Here is a 20241-nt window from a genome sequence, read left to right on the forward strand (position 1 = left end):
GATTCGGATGCTACAAAGCACATTACTTCTTGTGAGAAGCTGTTTGCCACGTTGAGAGATGCTCCATTAGTAGGCAGGTGGTGCGGTTTTGTGTGTTGATAATGCATCCTATGTCATTACAGGCATTAAAAATATGGAACTGACATCATGTTGTGAGGCCTCAACACATACTCTTGTTAACACTTTGTGTGTTCCTGGAATCCAACGAGAATATAATTTCTGTCTCAGCACTAGTAAAAGGTAACCTCAAAATCTAGCTTTTTGATTACTACCGCTCCATTGCGACAGAACTAATTCCGATGCGCTTCTGCTTTGTGCTAGTACATTGTGCAATGACATTTGCAGACTTGACATGTGTGACAGGAGTAATGATCCTCATGCTTAAGCAATGATTGCTTCCACATCATAGGTTATATGTGCTCACCACTTTTGGTGAGATATGCTCATGATTTGGGTGCCACACATTGTCTTCTCTCTCTCCCTCCTCACTCCATTGTGTTGAGTCTTTTTTTTTTCAAAAATATTTGATTAAAGTCTAAATAAGGTTCCAAAAGGCCAATAGGATTAATCCAAGTGTTGGGATGACAAAAATACAATGAATAAAAGAAAATGGCCCTAAAATAAGTAAATGCTCACATAAGATGAAGAGTTGACTAAGTTTTGGGTTTATTAGTTAAAAATTGGGATATTTTAAGTAACATGATGATTTTTTGACATCTGAGTAAGGAGGGAGAGTCCCATCGGGTAGGCATCTTTTTTATCATCATTTCTTGACATTTTAATTCAAAAAAATCAAGATATTTTCTCTCTCCTGTCTCCTCTTGCAAACTGGATCAAAAAGAGAGCCAAACTGGTTCAAAACTTGTTCAAATTGGATCAAACTGAAACTGGAAGCCCATAGAACCCAGTTGGACTTGGTTAGTGGCCTTCCTCACCTATAAATAGACTCTCATTTCTTTGTATTTTTATCTTTGAGTAATTACATGATAGTATTATCTTCATTTTAGTGTAATTTTATTATTCCTCTATTTTGCCTTTACTTTTGGGAGCTTTGGAGCTTCTCTATTCTCCATCCTCTCTTGGAGATTACCCTCCCCAACTTGGTGGCCAACCCTTGCTTTATGGGCTTCACTTCTATCCAAAGAATCAAGCCAAAATCAAAGGTAAATCCTAATTTAATGGTTTTTTCTTTTCTTCTCAATGATTTTCTTCTTCTCAATCCCTCTAATGCTTGAGAAGCCTCAATTAAATGGTTTTCTCTTGAAATCAAGCTCTCCAATGATTCATAATGTTTAATTAGATTAATGCTAATTTTTATGCTTAATAATAGTATTTTTTTGTTAATAAATCTCTCTTTTGGAAGAGATCTAATGAGAGCTCACCCAAAGTGCTCTGAGCACTCCCGAATCCGTTGCGCGGAGGGGGCAGGGATCTTTCAACTGGTATCAGAGCAAATTGGCTATAGTGGACCAACTGAGAAGCCAAAAATGTCATAAAATTTATGAAGTAACAGTAAAAGGTTGGAATTGTGTGATGAAATTCATACAAATTGATATTTAGACTGAAATTCGTAAATTGGTAATTGGGTCTTCAGATGGAAGTACCGCAATTGTATGGAATCCCTGACTTGCTTGAGGCCTAGACATGATGGTATTTACCTTATAATTCCAAGGACCGTGACTACCCGTATATACCGAGGGTATAACTGCAGCTCTTTACTGGCAGTATATACGAGGAAATCTAATATGACATCAATAGGTCCTAACTCTAGCATAATGAGATTGGCTTGCATTGAGTAATCGGGTCCGAGGCTTATGATAGTGGTTGGGCAAAACATAGAATTAACCACATTCTTCCCATTTGCCACTTGAACTCCCATGGCATGTAAAAGCTATATGGGCTGATTTGTGGAAAAGTCTTAAATGTTGATTAAACATGAGAAGTTGAAGGAGAACAGGTTCTTCTTACAGTTGCTCTGCAAAGGATTGTGTAATTGATTTTCTTATACACCAAGGAAACCTTCAAATCAGTCAATGTGGACCTTCAACTTTCTTTATTGTTTTGAGGAACTACCACATCATGGCACTTGTGAGTGACAATAATCTTCATTGTCTTTTGGTCATATAATTGATAACCCTTTGACTCCATACTACTATACCCTAAGAAGCTACACTTTTTTCTCTTGGAATCTCACTTGGTTTTAGATAAGTCTGAAACATGCACAAAATAGCCACACTCAAATGTCTTGAAATATGTAATTAAGGGTTTATTACCTGAATAAGCTTCTTGAGGTGTCATGCCATTCACTACCTTTGTGTAACTCCTGAATTAAGGGTTTGTTACTTGAATAAGCTTCTTGAGGTGTCATGCCCTTCACTTCCTCTGTGTAACTCCTGTTTGGATTGTAGTGTTGACTTCCTTAGCCCAAAAAGAATTATGTAGTCCTTTTCCTTTGAGCATACTCTGCACCGTCTCCCACCACTACCACTGTGCATAATTCTTACATTCTATAGTCCTGTTTTGTTGAGGATTATGAGAAGTTATCAAATCTCTCTTAATCCCATGCTCCTTGTAGTAGGCATTGGACTTAAATGATGTGAATTCTCCTTCTTGATTTATTCAAAACTCCTCCATTCTCTTTCCTATCTCATTCTCTACCAAGTTATGCCATATTTTGAACTTTCTAAAAGATTCAGCCTTATCCTGAAGAAAATACAACCACATTTAAAGTCATTAATCAATAATAAGAAGTAGGAAGAACCACCAAATATAATGGTTGGCATTTTATCATATAGGGATTTTCATGTATAAGCTCTAGAGAAGCCTTGGCACAATTTCTTCTTTCCTGTGAAAATGCATGCCAATGCATTTCCATAAAGATCTGTATGTACAAGCTCTAGAGAAAACTTTGCATGATTTCTTTTTTCATATGGAAATGCATGCCAATGATGCTTGCCCATCATACATAATCTTCAAACACATTTAACATCTTTGGAAATGCTAGTGGATGTGCCACAATCTAGACCTTTTTATCCCTTTTAAGACTACAAAGCTTAGGTGCCCAAATTTCTCATGCCATAGCCGGCTTATCATAACATCGACTAAGGATATAAAAGCCAATAGCTCATACAAGTTATCGCATTGGATTCATTTCTCAAATGACATTGTTGGCTAGCATCCATGTTTGACTGCACTAGCCTTATCGAAGAAAATCTTCAAGTCACAATCAGTGATGGCCCACACAACATATAGCAAATTCCTCTTGATGTATGTTATATAAGTTATATCGGTACCACCATTGCTAGAAACAAAAGAAATGGTACCTGAAAACATGATTGGGAATTTGACATTGTTCTTGACCGCTACCATGATGGACTTCCCCATAGGCTTGAGGGAGGTATACCAATCCTTTTGAGTGGTCATATGTCAGAATGCTCCACTGTCAATATGGGGGATGCTAAGGAATATTATACTTTTACACATTTATTCTACTTCTACAAACAACTCCAATTCCTCTTTAGCACTACTCTCGGACTCCTTCTAAGGCTTCAAAGTGCTATTCTTCTCATATGATTCATAGTGTACATGTTTTGACCACGTGCTTGTCATAGTGTAAACACTTCACCTTAGATTTCTTCTCCTTTCAGATGCATTGGGGTTATCAAAGCCTTCCCCTTGCCTTTTTTTGAGTTGGACAGAAAGTTCTTGTTGAAGACCATTCTGCATGGCAGAGATATATATTTGAGAAAGCACACGTGCCTCTTGCAAGAGGCACGTGATCTGTCGAGGGTAGAAGTATTTGTGGCTCAGCAAGTGCAAGAAGCACGTGATTGAGTGGAAATACCTATGTCAAATCTTTTGTTTTTTTTTGTATTCATTACATGTACATTAAAGCAATCAGGGCAAACCCGTGGTGAATCCCCAGACACCTGTGATGTTATACTTAGAAGTAGACTCCTTAGGGATCGGGACGGAATAGGGAGTCAACCCATCTTAGTGTGGTGTACTATGCAAATTTGTCAATTATACAAGAAGAAGTACAATGGGTATCCGGAAGTTAAAAGAGATCAACAATTAGGAAGAAAGCCCAAGTTGATGAAATCGTTGTTGTTCCCCCAAGTGCTGGCTGTCTCCTACTGATTCCTGCCTTTAGTGGCATGCATAGGCTTTTATGAGTTGTTCGATTGCTAATAACAAATGTAGAAGGTTGAATAATTGATAATAAACAAGGGAGGGGAGGCATTCTTATTTACAGGGGGTCCTTGGTAGGAATCCACATGCTCGACCAGGTGTCCGACCAATGCCTGACCTGCATCTCTGCTGCCCGACCTGCCCATGTAGCTGTATGGCCTGACCAGCTGTCTCCCCGACTGCCTGTGGCATGTCTTCGGTGCCAATTCTGCCCACATGGTGGAGGTGGTCACATAGGAGTATTCTACATGAACCAAGTGTTGGTCCAAGTGAGCAGCATTGGGATGATAATAAGCTAAGCATAGGGGTGAATGTGCTACACATTGTGACCCCTAATCAGGAAAAAAACAAATACCTAAGTGACAGTGAGGTTTAGCCATGCACAATCGTACATTGGATGCACTTGTGTGATGGATTTCTAATAGTACTTCTCCCCCAGATAATTAAGAAGAGCCCATTCCTTCCACAAATGCCCCTACATAGCTGGCTAGATTATGCAGCCAATCGGCTAACCACCTGACCACAAAGAAAAAAAAAAGAAAAAAAAATTTAATTTTTTTTTTTAAAAAAAAATATTCTTTGAAGTCTCCTTAGTGCCCTGCCACTGCTGGCCACCGTGTGTATGGCTGTTTTACCCGCCAAACAGGCTAATATCTAGCGTCTTTGCTCCAGCTTCTGGCTGGTCTGATCTTCCATTCTTTCAAGCTGTCTTTATTTCTCCTTTTGTTCCCTACCCTACACTGTTATAGGCCAATCCATAGTCACAAGAGACATTTCGAGGTTTTGAAGGTTTCGTCCGTCACTAAAAAAACCCCTTGGGTTCGAAAATTTATGATTATAAAAATAAATTATAAATTTGCGTGTGTATATATATATATATATATATATATAGAGAGAGAGAGAGAGAGAGAGAGAGAGAGAGAGAGAGAGAGACACACACACACACACACATACATATTAAATCATACATACAAATTATAATTCACAAGAAGATAGATAGAATCTAGATTCTAGCTGCATAATTTCAGAGACATTCATGCAAGCTACAAGCACAAGAATGAGAAGTCACAAGATTCATTATTCAAGATATGATAGATTGAAACTTTAAAATATCAAAGACCGTAGATCAATCATCATAGATAACATCATCCAAAATGCATAATGTATATACCATGGACCATGATTCATGATACATCAATGTCAAATGATCATATGAATCATGATATATCATCATATCATTGTCAGGATATCAAAATCACCATAGAAACTAGAAACCAAAAAGATATAGTAATAGTAAATACTCAAAGTTGTCATCTCTGAAACTCGCGGCGGGTGCCCGGGGGACTAGGGCCTTTGACACACTTGTTGATACCATCAATGCATATTAAAACATTAAAACATGGCCACAGCCTTAACACATATCCATCATCACTTTGCATAAAAGCTGGACAAAACATCCACAAATGCTGAAAATGGAGCTTGCACACGTGACACCGCATAGAGGCCGGAATGGGCCGACCCCCCCCTTGGAGTATTTTATTACCCAAGGAGAATAATATCATGTACAAGCTTTGAGGGCCTTACTCTCCCCACGGGAGATGCCGGATTATCCATATACAAATGCCATAACACAGCCTAACACGAGGCAACCAAGCCGGAACATAGGCTGTAGAAATGCCGAGCCAACAATATAATCCATATACCTCCGTGTGGGTACTGATTCTTCCCCAAAAACCACGGGTCTTCATGCAATAGAGCTAGTACAGCAAGTACAACTCTCCATTCAGCCGGTACAGTAGGTACAATGGCTGGCACAACAAGTACAATGGCTGGTACAGCAGGTACAGTGGCTGGTACAGCCGGTACAGTGGCTGGTACAGCCGGTACGGTGGCTGGTACAGCAGGTACAGCAAGTACAGAAGTTGGTACAGCAAGTACAATGGTTGGTACAGCCGGTACGGTGGCTGGTACAGCAGGTACAGCAAGTACAAATGCTGGTACAACACATACAATGGCTAGAAATCATAATAAATGATTGAATACCCTTGCCTTCAGTCTTTCTTCGCGATGGAAGCCTCCAAAACAGTCCCATACAGCCGGTATTCTTCATGGGCAGCCTTCAAGTGAGAGAGAAAGAGAGTAGCCATCATTAGGGCAACCTGTAACGGTGGTAGAGGCTAGTGTGGAGCAAGAGAGCCTCCATTAATGAAGAGAGAGGGCTCCAATTTATAGATTTGGGCCTCCCATGAGCTAAAATGGCAAGAGAAGGCTACGATGACAAGTGGAGAGCCACACAATAGCTGGAGTGACAAGTGTGAGGCCACTTGTCTCACTTTGATCCACTTTCTTGCCACATGTCCCAATCTAAGAGATGGGTCCTTCCATAATCTTTACCTCTAAAAATATCCCAACTGGTAGACATTCTGTCATAGGCACTTTGCCAACTCTTGGTATCTGCTCAATTCCAGATGCAATGACGCGAACAGAATTTCCATCGGAGTCGGGCCAAAAATAGCAACTCTCCTAAATTTTAGGAGTGTGGTCCTTTGTATTCTAGGATAATCCCCCATTCCCAAAGCTTGTACTTTCCAAATATTTAAACATCCTGGAGTCCACCAGACCCCTTTCAGACTGGGAAATGTCCAGGCTGGTGACAATCTCAATGTCAATGTCAACACTGAACAGGCATACTAAGTAGTCAATGCTCAAAAAATCTAGGAGCTAGCTACTATCCTGATGCCTCTTCCTCTAAGCCTCCTCAGCTATCAGTGCTCGAGAGACTAGTAGAGATAGAGCTCTCTCTCTCTCTCTCTCTCTCTCTCTCTCTCTCTCTCTCCTTATTTGATGGCATCATCAGCTATTATAAAAATAAATTATAAATTTGTATGTACACACACACACACACACACACACAAACACACACACTCACACGTATTATATCATATATACATATTACATACAAATTATAATTCACAAGATAGATAGAATTTACATTCTAGTTGCAAAATTTCAGAGACTTTCATGCAAGCTACAAGCACAAGAATGACAAGTCACAAGATTCATTATTCAAGATATGATAGATTGAAACTTTAAAGTATCAAAGACCATAGATCAATCATCATAGATAACATTATCCAAAATGCATAATATATATATACCATGGACCATGATACATCAATGTCAAATGATCATATGAATCATAATATATCATCAGATCATCGTCAGGATATCAAAATCACCATAGAAACTAAAAACCAAAAAGATATAACAATGGTAAATACTCAAAGTCGTCATCTCAATGTCAATGTCAACACTGAACAGGCATACTAAGTAGTCAATGCTCAAACAATCTAGGAGCTAGCTACTATCCAGATGCCTCATCCTCTGATTCTCCTCAGCTATTAGTGCTCGAGAGACTAATAGAGATAGAGCTCTCTCTCTCCTCATTTGATGGCATCATTTGCTGCATGACAAAAGAGCATGCTCTGCCACGACCTCTGGGTCCTTTGCCACGATACCTGGTGGCCGGTGCCTCCAGTGTGTCTCGGCTCAGCGCTCGAAGAAGTACCTACCTCTGGGGGAGAATGCAAATCAGGATCATCACCCTCTGGCTCGACAGCACTAGATCGAGACTGAGCTTGTGTAACACGCCTAAAGCGTGCCTCATTCTCTCGAAGAAACTCATAGGCAAGATCCTCGTCATTGCGTCTCTGAATAAAAGCAAGGTCAATTTACTCTCCCGCTCCAATCCTCGTTCTAAGTTTGTGAGGATCGTGACATCAATCTCCTTCACCTTCCACTTGAGAACTCCTCCTTCCTCAATGCTCCCATTGGTTTCCTTGAGCTTCTAAGTAGGCGAAGATTTGCGTTCGCATACACCAACTTATCTAGTTGGGATGTGCTCAATCTCCAACATCAACATTCAAGCACGTAAATAAATTTATGTACATCAATCATGTCTTGACTCTTGAGTCTAAAGTTATTATGTTTACCTGTTTCTCTTTTTTGTATGGATGTCCGCGCATATACTTCAAATGCGCTCTGCGGCACCACTCGTGCACTCTTGGGAGAGAATGCGAAGAGCCAAGGTTTGCAAAGTGGGAGTCAATCGCCCATTGATTTCCCACCATGCGACAGCTTGACGTCTTTGCTCCTCTCTCATGGCGATCTCCCGTGCGAATTGGTCACAATCTTGAGAGAAGAGAAGTGACTCTTCCTCAATGCTATTCAAAGAGCACAAAGTTCAAACCAAACATATAAGTGAATAGTTATTAGTACTTGTTACTTTGCACACTCAAGACTCAAGAGACAAGTCTTGTAAGTAACAAGCTTAAGCCAATACTTATGTGGAATGCTCCTCTGTAGCATATACTCTATCCAAATAAGATGTCCACCGCAAACCAGCTTTCTATCATGCCAGTGATTTGCATCCTTGAAAAGAGGATGAAGCATGTAAGTAACCATGTGGATTGGTTTATGAAACCAAAGCCACCTCTTGATCCGAATCCGAGAGAGATCCGAAATCCTGCACGTAGTCATGCATTAGCATTGATGAGCAATTGCCCAATTTATGTTTTAACGCTCATCAAGACTCATGATAACATGATAGATCATACTACATAGTAGTAAGTACTAACTTCTAAGTAAAAAAAGTACATACCTCTCAAGTGACAAAGCTTTGCATGTGGTCATGCGTTGCCCCAGGCGTTGCATGTAGTGGTATACGAAGCTCATCGTTCACCCCTCGTGATCAAAAAGACGCAAGATGAAGTAGAGGGGTGAAACGGCTTGCTTTATGGCTTCCGCCTTGTCCCAAAAATCATTACTTAAAATATAAGTAGTGATATTTTGGGCCTCCGACTTTCGGCTTCCGGCCCACCTACTCCACTCTTCACTACATACCAATTGGTGAAGAGAGTCTTTACTTTGTACCATCCTAAAAGGCATTGTACATGAACATTAAATTTGTATGAGCATTGAGGCTATGTCCATTGTCATATGAGCAATGAGCATACGAATTTAGGATGCATCATGCTTGTAAGTACTATGTACAAATTAGAAACGTGACATGTCACATATCTCTAAAGCACTAGAAAAAGATACCCAAATCGTGTCTTTGCCGGCTTCACGAGGTCATAGCGACATATGCCTCTAAATAGTGACAAAGCTTGAGGCTTTGGAGTGATGAACGTGATGATGCGCAAAGCCTTTTCTAACACCGGGACAACGCACCCAAGCTTTGCAATATCCTCCATCATCAAGTCAAGGGAGTGGAATGCACATGGTGTCTATACAATGGCAAGAAAATCCCTTTCTACAAACTCTCTCATCTTTGCACAATTCGAACCATTGTCGGTGATGATTTGGACTACATGTTGTGGCCCAACCTCCTCTATAGCTTGCCGAATGTGCTGACAACAATATAATACAATTCTCAAATTATGATTTAGAATGTATCAAAAGATCAAAGCAAGGGACCATTTGAGAGTCATGACTTACTAGGTCACTTCATCCATCGGAGATGATAGAGCATCCATATCTTTGCCAACACGCTCTCAATCCCATCAACTCTTGTTTGATTTGGTTCACTTGAGCAGTGAAGTGTATTGTTCTCAAGGACTCCGAGTTGACGGGATGCATGCCGGTGGCTCCCACCGCAGTCGCCACAACTAAAGCATTGTAAAACTTATGGTATGCGGGCACACGAGCAATGTTAAAGGGAAGATTACATTGGTAAAAAAATTGTTGCTCTGCAATTTGTGTCTCTTGCTTGAGCTTTGGGGCGCGTATAGTGATGCAAGTGTAGTTTGAGTACCATGCACAAGTTCTCTAGCCCTCTTCTTTGTATAGACTTGTGTGGGTCGTGTGCTAGAAGGCATGGAAACATGTGTCTCTTGATTTTCATCTATTGGGAGGTTTGATAGAGACTCACCCATAAGAGGAGAATCCACCGTAGCCGCACGTGAGTATGTAGGTGTATCCCTCGATGTACTTGGTGGTTGGGAGCTCACAACACCAACATTTGCAGAGCTTGGTGGTTGTGAGCTTGGGACCGATGGTTGCCCGCCTCCTCTTGCACTTTGCTTTGAGGCTTCGAATTGCCTCGTTGGTTCTACACACTGCTCAATGTGCTCTCGGGGTAGTGAAGGGCGCAAGAGGGGGAGCACTTCTTGCTCCAAACCACCATGAGCAAGAAAAATAGCCTGACTCACACGATAGCATCCGTGTGATCCTTGCTTGTCCTCCCATGTGAAGTGAGCTCTTGCACGGGTGCTACTACCTCGCAAGACATCTCGACACATCATGCACAATACACATCTGGAGCCTGAGGTCCCGTACCTGTGGATGAATACAGTGTCATCCCACACATTCTGGGTATTGTCATTTTTGTTGCGGCGGCGAGGCATTATAGAATTTAAGAATAGGTTTAAGAAGAGGAATTTTGGGATTAGGGAAAAAAGGAGATGGGAGAATTGAGGAAGGAGAAGAAAAGGGAAAGGAAGGAGAGAAGATGAGGAGAAGGGAGGAAGGAGAAGAAGCTAGGAAGAAGAAGAAGAGGGGAAGGAAGGAGAAGATGGTAGGAGGAAGAAGAGGGGAAAGGAAGGAGAAGAAGAGGCGGAAAAGTAGAGGTGAAGGAAGAGAGAATAGGAAGAGAAGGAGCGGTGAAGAGAAGGAGAGGTGAAGGAAGAGGAAGAGAAGGCTGAAGCCGGCGACTGTTGGGCTGTAGGCGACTGGCGGGCGATTGTTGGGTAGGCTGCAAGTGAGTCGGCAACTGTCGACGTGAAGGGCACGTGCCACGGAGAAGCGAGCACGCAGAGCGGAAGAAACCATGCGAAAATGCACAACGGGTGAAAAAACGGGCAAGATTCTGGATTTGGGCGAAACGTCTCCAGTCAGGCATTTCGCATGTTTCGTAGAAACGTTTCGTCACAAGACGTTTCTGAGGTTTCGTTGGTGCAAAATGCGTTTTTTTGTGACTGTGGTTGGATGTGTGAGTGGTATCTTGTTGATCCTTTCTCCTTGCCTGTAGCCTCAATAAAGCCTCTCTGTGATGATGCAGCTCCAGTAAATAGAGGCCCAAACATCTCTGCTCTTGGTAATGTATCACCTGTGTTTCGAGGGGGCTAAAACCCTTCCTGAAGATACCTTGAAACCTTTGCCGAATCTTATAGTACGCCGGTAGTCTCTTTTGGAAGGTGGTGAGAGGACACCATCAGCTGACCAATGACAACAGTAAAGGCATGGGACATGTGGCTAGTATAGACAGCCAGGTTTTCAACGAAACTATCCTCTGTGATTCTCAAGAAGCCCTTTTTGTCAAACTGAAGCTTTGTGTAAACATATGTAACAGGCATGTCTGGTCCGTGTGAAAACAAGCCAGATCTAGAGAGGGGTGTGCGTGCGTGCGTATGTGTGTGAACAGCTTATCCAAATATAAAGATTCATGCTTAAAGGTTTTCTCAGGTTGGTGAAGCTAGTGGCAAGAGCATTTTATGATGACGATGTGAATGCCAAGGGGACAAATAAACCGAAGCCTGAAAAGTTTGACAATCGAGGCATTGCGGTTGTGGTGCTTGATGCTTTGACTAGGTTTGCTCTTTTCCTTCTTGTGTTAGGTGCAGGCCAATGCTGTTTGTAGCAATTTTGTTGGACTGAGCATTAAGAGGTGGAAGCCCTGCTTTGTACAGAAGTTCTCTCAACTGTGTGTATCTAAGATTGTTAGTTCCATTTGACTTGCATTTGATATGGACACAATGACATGAGTGTGGGTTGAACTAGTAAAAGATAACTGCTTGCATGTGAGGTGCCATGATAAGGACTCTAGAAACGTTGATCAGGCTAAAGGAACATTAAGATGCAGTCCTGTTTAGGTAATTGTGCATGACAACAGACCATTGTTACATGTGGTACGGTGAAGCTGCCTCTGACAAGGCAGTTCACTTGCCACTTCCCACTGCTGTTCACTCCAGAAAGAGGAGCATGAAGGTGTGGTCCTGTTGAGGTGGTTGTGCATGATAACAGACCATTGTTACATGTGCATGTGGTACGTGGAAGCTGCCTACTTGCCACTGTTCATTGAAATCCCGATAGTAGACACCAATCAGCACACTTTACTATTCCATGCATGAGTTTCTTCGCATCCTTTTGTTCGAACTGTAGCTGATTATCTGATGGGACAAGGGTCTGTATTGAAAGTTTGTGAGAATGTGACCAACATATCTGACATCTTGTGTCCTGACAGGCGCCAGTGGGTTAAAGAGGATGACCTGGCAAAAGACCTAAGGCTGCACCCAAAGCAATTGCGGCGAACTCTGCGCATCCTGGAGGAGGAAGCATTAATTGTCAGGGAGCATCGACGCGAGGTAACCTGTTGGGCATCGGCATATCGTGTTTTGGGAGTGTGGTGGTGGGGGCTTAACAATGGCAATGATCTGGTGTATCTCATATTACTTTTCGTTAGTTCTGAAGGTTGAAAGTTAAGGTTTGCGAGCATGTGTATGTCACTGCTATCTCTTATTGGTGACAAATCTTGGACTTCTGTGGCATGTAAGAAGTTTGGAATGCAGTATACATAGCACAAGACTTGCAAAGATGGGAGCTTTCCAGGACACAGTGCAGCCCTCAGCTAGCTCTGCACGATGCTGGTGGTAATACTGGAGCCACAGACTAGGCAAGTCTGGTTGGGCTGCCAGTTGACCTGGCCAACCACTCAGACCACCATGGTTCGCAATTGGAGCTGATCATCGTCAATGCTGTTAAAATATTGCATCTCTCTCTTAATGCTGTCGTGGAGTCCTGTCGGCCTGTTTTCTACAGCCGACTGCTTCATGCACAAGTATATAAGAGTTGCTCTCTTTTATTCATTCATCATCATTCATTGCCCTATTTGTTGGCTCTTGTACTCTATAACCTTAAGCTAATAAAGCCCTAGTTCTTGCTTGCAATCTTTCTCTCTCTCATGTTTATTTACTTCCGCTTGTGCACATTCTTTCATGGTATCATACGCCTCGGCTTTGGCTGCTGCACAATCTGCTTCTCTCCGTTTTCTGCTTCCCTAGATTCTCCAAGCTGTAGATCCTTCAAACAGTGGCTACGTTTCTTCTTTCTTAGCTGCGTTTTTTGCTCTACAAGCTCTCCAACTGCTGTCGGCCAGCCCCCAGGCTGTGTTTTCTTCTACAGAGGCAAGTGGAGGAATTCTAGCTGTAGATTCAGTAAGTGCATCAGACAAGTGGCACATCAGCTCTTCTCCCTCCAAGATCCCCTCCCTCTTCCGGTAGGAGGTTCCGGGTGGGGTGTTTTTTGGGTTTCTTTTGCTGCTGTCCAGCTTGCATCTTCAGAGGGGGACTATTAGTCTCTAGTTGGATCCTGTGGAAAGGTGCTTGAGAGAGCACGTGGATTGCTTAGCTACAGAGGTTGTTTGAGACATAGCTTCTTTGAGGTAGACATGGGTCCCCCTTGCACGAACAAGGAGGACAAGCTTAGTGGTTCAAACTATGATCACTGGAAGCTACAGATGAAGGTCTGGTTCACACACAAGGGACTCTGGGAGATTGTTCAGGGCCATGAACAAAAGCCCGAACGCCCTACCAGCTCTAGGAAGTGGACTCAGGACCAGGAGGATGCCTTTCTCGCAGAACTTTCAGCTTGGAGAATCAAGACTCAAAAGCCATCTCTGTCACCATTTGGCCACCCAATTGGTCCACCCGTGCTTTCTTATCATGTACTGGTGTCCATGGCAGTTGTTTATGCCGGGGATTGATGCCACTCATGTGATACTGTAGACTTGGCTTTCCGTTGGGACTTGTGCCTCCGTGTACATGCCCGGAAATGCTTGGTGGATTGGTGTTCCATTGGGTCTGGTAGCTCGTGTACTTGCGTGGAGCACGTCTATTTTGGTATAGTCTCATGAACGGGGATTGTCCATACCAATGCTGCATTGCATAGCATCTTTATGTGCTTGCTTGCAATTGAAATTGCATGCTGTTTTCATGCTTGCTTGACCAATGTGTAGTTCCAGGTAAGGGGACGTCCGCCCGTGAACCGTGCGTGTGAAATTGTCTGCTGACATGGTTGTGTGGCATGTGAACAGGTGGTAAGTATTACCCAATCTAGGCTCAAATAGCCCTTAGGACTTGGCCAATATTTATAAGTGAGTGCGTTCCCACTTCATTAAAGTTTGGGCGCCCAAAAGTCACTTATAAATTATGACCGACTCACTGAAGTCCCGAGGCGGACAAGACTCAATGTCCAGGACCTGATCCTCCTCTTTTACTCATAAATGGGCATCTCCCCATGTCCCTTCACCTGATTGGACCCCAATTCACTTATTAAGAGAAAATTCGTATTTTCTCTTCATGAAGATTTTTGGAGACTGAAAACTCTGTTTTTTTCACCATTTCTCTCCATTTCCAAGCTCTCCATAGCCATACCCAACTTGCTAGGGTGTTTTCCAAGCTTCCAAGAGTGTTTCCAAGTGCTAATCACTCTCCTACTCACTCCCAATGATTGAAGTTCAGCAAAACAGCTCTCATTTTTGCTGTAATTTTTGGTCTTTTTGCTGAAAACCCTAATTTCAGTCTTCCTTTTTCAAGTTGAACCATAGGGGAAGCTTTCCCAAGGTTCCCTTCATTCTCTTGAAGACTTTTGTCGTGAGGAAAGGCGACAAATCAAAGATCTCAACACTCCAAGGACTTCCATCGCGAAGACTTCCGCTGTCATCGACTCTACTGAGAGCAGATGGTAGGGAACATGGGCACTTGAGAGGGTAGTGTGGGTTGCAAGTCTACATCGACAACCACTTGTTTGCAATACTATATTCATATGCATTGGTATGGAAATCTGGTTAGAAATGCCCATGACACTATGTACTTAATTCTCCCAAGATCAGTATACTTTATTTGAGGGAGGGGTCGGCCGTTCCGGCTCATTGTGTGTCTCTTGTCAATTCAACAATTTACTTCTTGTATTTGAACAAGTGTCCATCAAATCTTAGTGTATTTAAGTGTATTGATTAGCATTGTGTTCAACCAAGTTACAATCTCACCAGAGATCTCCCCCGCCGTGCAAACATTGGATTGTGCTGCCTCTGTTTGGAGAAAGCTCACAGATCTATATGCACGGGACTCTACAATGCGGTCTGTCAACCTGTTGGGTCAGCTCTTTTCCCTGGAGTTTTCAGCACAGGGACTTCCATGCAGTCATTTGTGATGAAGGTTAAGGTAATTCATGACCAATTAGTGGCAATGGGTACTACCCTGACCTCTTCTCAGTTAGCTGCTCTCCTCCTCATCAGGCTTCCTGTAGATTATGACATGGTTTCCTGAGCTTTGCGGGTTCAGATCACAACACGTTCCCTCGAGTTTGATGATCTGTGTACTCTTCTCTTGGAAGAGAAATCCATCCTAGTTTTGCAGGGGAAGTTGAAAGTTTCATCGTCTATTGGACTTGACCAGGCACTCTCGTCGGTGCAGAAGAAAGTTCGGAGTCGGTGTTACAAATGTGGGAAGAACGGCGACCTGTCAAAGGATTGTCAGTCAAAAGACAAAGGCAAAGCCAAGGACAAGGGCAAGTCTTCAAAGAAGGGCAAAGACAAGTCACATGACACTGACACAGACTCGTCTAGTGACAACCCCAGCTCTCCCAAGGCCTTACAATCTGGAGAGAACATGACTGGTGTCCTGCTCTGATCCTAAGGGCATCCCCCCGCGTGCTGTCTTCCAGAAACGGCTTGTGGGCGGGAGAGGGGGCTTTCAAAAGCTCGCTTATATTAAATCTGGAGCATGGGACCCGTGTGTCGGAGTTCCAAGTATGAAGACAGGCAAGTTCACTTGATGGTCCGGATGAGTTCCAGGATCAACCAAGTTTCCTTCATGGTTCGGATGAGTTCTAGAACTATTGGTCAGCAGAGACTATGGACAGGATGTGTTCCATGTTCATTTGTTCGAGGTTATTGGATGTGATGTGTTCACAGTTCTACTTTAAGTTTGGAGCCAAGCAGATTTTCCTTTGCTCTTTATAGTGGCATTATGTTTTCTGAAGACAAGAAGCTGACATGTGCATTTTCCGAGGTGTACTCAGTACTGGCCATGCTGAGGTGTCCATGGTCGCACCTTCGTCATTAGTTTTCTTCTGACTTTTTTTTTGCACACTTCAAGATGCAGAGGGGGTGTTAAAATATTGCATCTCTCTCTCTTAATGCTGTCGTGGAGTCCTGTCGGCCTGTTTTCTATAGCCGACTGCTTCATGCACAAGTATATAAGAGTTGCTCTCTTTTATTCATTCATCATTATTCATTGCCCTATTTGCTGGCTCTTGTATTCTGTAACCTCAAGCTAATAAAGCTCTAGTTCTTGCTTGCAATCTTTCTCTCTCTCAAGTTTATTTGCTTCCGCTTGTGCACATTCTTTCAAATGTGGCAGGCCCAAATGTGGGGCCTGGGGTTGCCTGCTGCCTGCCTGCATAAACGCGCACACGAGTGTGTGTGGTGTGCGTGCGCATCCATGTCATGCCCACCTTATCCTACTCAGCATTGTGCTTCTAAAGTGGTCTTGTGTGAAATCAAATCCTTGCCTGTGAGATCTAGGGTTCCCAGCTTTTTTAACTGGTGACTTGCAATAAAATGGGCCTTACAATCAGAGCAAGCTGGAAACTTGGGCAAATGTGGCCAATGGTGAAGTGTTGACCTGGTTCGGTGTCCGCATGAAGGTGAACTACTTTGCAGCCTAGATGCTGAACTGATGTGGGTGCTGCTCCATTGTGCAAGTATCAGCTCAATGGTTCCATGACACCTTGCTCTAGGTAGGTTTGAAGAATTGGTCAAATGTTGGGAATAAATTAACCACTGCCAACCATGTTCTTAGACCAGAGTTCATCAGTTCTTTGAACATAAACACATGTTCTCCTACCCACCTAGTAAGCCCTAGTATGTTCTGTATGGACTACGTTCTCCGGCTATTTTCTGCTTCATAGGATCCTCATTCGAAAGCTGAGGCAAAGTGGTTTATGATACTTGCAGACAGTTAAAGGAGTAAAAGCATATAATGCAGCAATTGCTGCAACTAATGATGGATCAACAAACCAGCGGGAGGGGGAGGAGAAACAAAAGCTTCACACACACTCGTATTGCTGTCTGGATTATGCCCAAGTAAGAGTTATGTTATGATGAATGCCAGTCCGGGTTAAGTGGTTCTGCTGTTCTAGTACACCTATTCTTCTTGTTATGGGTTATACAGGTATACGATATTGTGAGGTACCGAATACATAGAGCAAAGAAGAAGATCAAGGATGAGTTGGAAGACAGGAACACTGTTCAGCACTATCTTTGCCCAAACAGCAGTTGTGGGAGGAGGTGAGTTACTGTGTTTATATGTGATGTCAATTACTTTGTTGATTGTGGGAGGAGGTGAGTTAATGTGTTCATTTATTACTTCTACTGGCATAGTTTTTTTCATTCTGTAAATGGTTGAAACATGTGGGAAGGTACTCAGCCCTCGATGCAGTGCAGCTTGTCAGCCCTTTGGATGAAAACTTCCACTGCGAAAACTGCAATGCTGAGTTGGTTGCAGAGAGTGATAAGCTGGCAGCAGAGGAACTTGGCGATGGAGAAGATAATGCCAGACGACGGAGGCGTGAGAAGCTTAAAGACCTTTATGAAAGGCTAGAGGTGAGTAGAGGATGTGTCGCTGCCTGTCGCTGCCTCCCCTCTACCCACCCAATCAAGAGAAGTTTTCAGCTCTCAACGTACCAACCACAACCACACAGGCAGAAAGGTTGACTTAGAGAGATCTTCGCTTGTCTTTTTGGTTGCAGAGGCAGCTGAAGCCTCTGATGGATCAGCTAGTGAAAGTAAAAGACTTGTTGCCACCTGATTATGGTACTCTTCTTGCTTGGGAGACCCGGGCTATAGCCGCAGGAAGGGTCACAGCTAATGGTGAATCCATTGCCAATTTACCCAAGGCATCCCATTCACAAGGAAATACAGGAACTCCCATGCCATTTGTGGGTGAGACAAAGGTTAGTTATTTGGTGATAACCTCTTCCACAGCTTATAGCTTAGGCTGGTTGTTTTCCGAGCTTTTCCAGAAAAGCGTAGAGAGAGAGTAAGCCCTGTTATTTGTCTTGATTTTGAGACATTCTTTGGCTGTGTTTTGATTGTGCAGGTTGAGGTTTCTCTTGCAGGTGTGGAAAGCAAGGATGAAGACTCCAAAGATAGTATAGTTGGAGGACCCATGAAGGTACTTCCCCCGTGGATGATTCGAGAAGGAATGAATTTGACTGCTGAACAGCGTGGCGAGCTGAAGCAAGATGTCAAGTCTGAAGAGAAGACGCTCCTGGATGGCACAGCAGCTGCTGACATGAAGATGGATTCAAAAGAAGAACTGGAGGATGACAAGGAAGCAATGCAACGGAAGTTACAGGTAAAACAGTTTTGGCTCATGCTATCATCAAAACACAGTTTCCCTTGTTGGAAGCAGGTTTTGGACAGTATGGCATATTGATGGCTGTTTTGCAGGAAGAGTATGCCAAAGCATATTATGCTGCTCTAATGCAGAGGCAGCAAGAAGCCATGTCCGTCTCTGCTAATAGTCAGGTGGGGGTGGAACATAATGAGGGCAATGCAGCTCCAGTTCGGTTGGTTGGCGTGAAGGCAAAGAGAGAGGAGGACGACGACGACGTGGAGTGGGAGGATTCATCTGGTACGGATATATAACATGTGTTCTGATTAAGGCTCTTTACAGACAGATCCCTAATGACTTTACCGGCGGAAGATCCCCATGGGGGTGAGATCTCCGCTTTTAACGAATGGGTGGTCTGTAAAGGCCCTTTGTTAATATACGTTAAGTATGATTGTTCAAATGCAATCGTTTTAACCCACTATGTGTTTAATGTATGCCAGATGCTTTCGATGAAGGGGCTTCAATACCAGATGGTTTAAACGGAGCTATCAACAGAGACACATATAGTCAAGCTGGTACTAATCAACAACAGGAAGGTGAGGAGGATGAGGAAGATATTGATTGGGAGGAGGGTTAATCAGTAGGTTATGGACATTAGGTCACAGGTGCAATTACAATTCAATGATGGAGGGAAGGTTGTCGGGAACTAACTGGTTGAAGTCTCATTATATGTAGAATCATTTTTGTACTTTAAATCAGCAATTACCTGGATTGATGATGGATGCTATCAGTATGGCGCAACTCTCCCTTGTTGAAATTCATAAACCCCAAAAACCTTGTTATGGTAAGGCTTCAACAGTAGTTTGGTAAAAGAAGTCGTCACGGACTGAAGTTTGCTAAAGTTTCCTTCATTTATATCTATTCTTGATATGCACACTTCAATAAAATGATGGTGTGGTCTGTCTGTAAAAAAAGGTGTTGATTAGATGTGCTGGGAGCGTGCTGCTAGTCTTTGCCGAGTAATTGCAATGAGGAATGTATTTGAGGTACAAGTTATTGTTAGCAGTCATCTCCTGTCTGTACACTATACCAGCGCCTCTGTTATGGGTGTGCCTGCCCGTTTTAGTGTTTTCCCATTTTTCTTCTCTCTTTATGTATTTTCCCATTTTTTCCTAAGGTGTGGAGGGCTGTCGGCTGTCCTCAGAAGCTGGCCGACTGCTGCTCTGGTACCCGACCTTGTCAGGTGTCCTGGCCGACTTGCTTATTTGCTGGTCGGGGGCTGCCCATTGGCTGGTCGTGAGCATGGGCTGCTGTCGGCCTGTTTTAGGCTGGCCGACCAGCAGCCTGGGGCCATGTAAAAAATGCCCCCCTTGCTCCCACACTTGTCATGTGCACAGAGCGTATCTACCGTGTGCTACACGCACACAAGACTAGCTTCGAGGCTTTAGGAAGCTTGGAGCTAGGCAGGCTGATTGGCGAGCTGGGCTAGGGATAGACTAATGGGCGGGCGACCAGGTGTGGACGCCCGGTTACCGGCCAAGAGCCTATAAAAGAGTGGCCAAGATTAGTCAGTTGGTTCATGGAGTGTCGCGAGTCTTTGTTAGAGCTCTATGGTCAGGAGCTTGGATCTACCTGCTTCATGCAGCCGAAGTCG

The 20241-nt window shown here is 43.3% G+C and overlaps 1 protein-coding gene across 2 annotated transcripts in view; it reads left to right on the forward strand.

Annotated features, from left to right (window-relative positions):
• LOC147638247 (Transcription factor TFIIE, alpha subunit) overlaps window positions 1-19431 on the forward strand; it is a 32148-nt gene extending 12717 nt beyond the window's left edge. For both annotated transcript variants that reach the window (XM_086798167.1, XM_086798169.1), the window contains exons 3-11: window positions 11656-11781; window positions 12434-12554; window positions 17207-17335; window positions 17424-17539; window positions 17671-17854; window positions 18001-18204; window positions 18351-18608; window positions 18704-18887; window positions 19088-19431. In XM_086798167.1, the coding sequence (XP_086654293.1) occupies window positions 11656-11781; window positions 12434-12554; window positions 17207-17335; window positions 17424-17539; window positions 17671-17854; window positions 18001-18204; window positions 18351-18608; window positions 18704-18887; window positions 19088-19224 (1459 nt within the window). In that variant the 3' untranslated portion in view covers window positions 19225-19431. The remainder of the gene's footprint in view (window positions 1-11655; window positions 11782-12433; window positions 12555-17206; window positions 17336-17423; window positions 17540-17670; window positions 17855-18000; window positions 18205-18350; window positions 18609-18703; window positions 18888-19087) is intronic.
• Window positions 19432-20241: the final 810 nt, after the last annotated feature.

This window comes from Cibotium barometz, chromosome 5, assembly GCF_041138505.1.
Source record: "Cibotium barometz isolate CiBa-2024 chromosome 5, ASM4113850v1, whole genome shotgun sequence".
Lineage (NCBI taxonomy): Eukaryota > Viridiplantae > Streptophyta > Polypodiopsida > Cyatheales > Cibotiaceae > Cibotium > Cibotium barometz.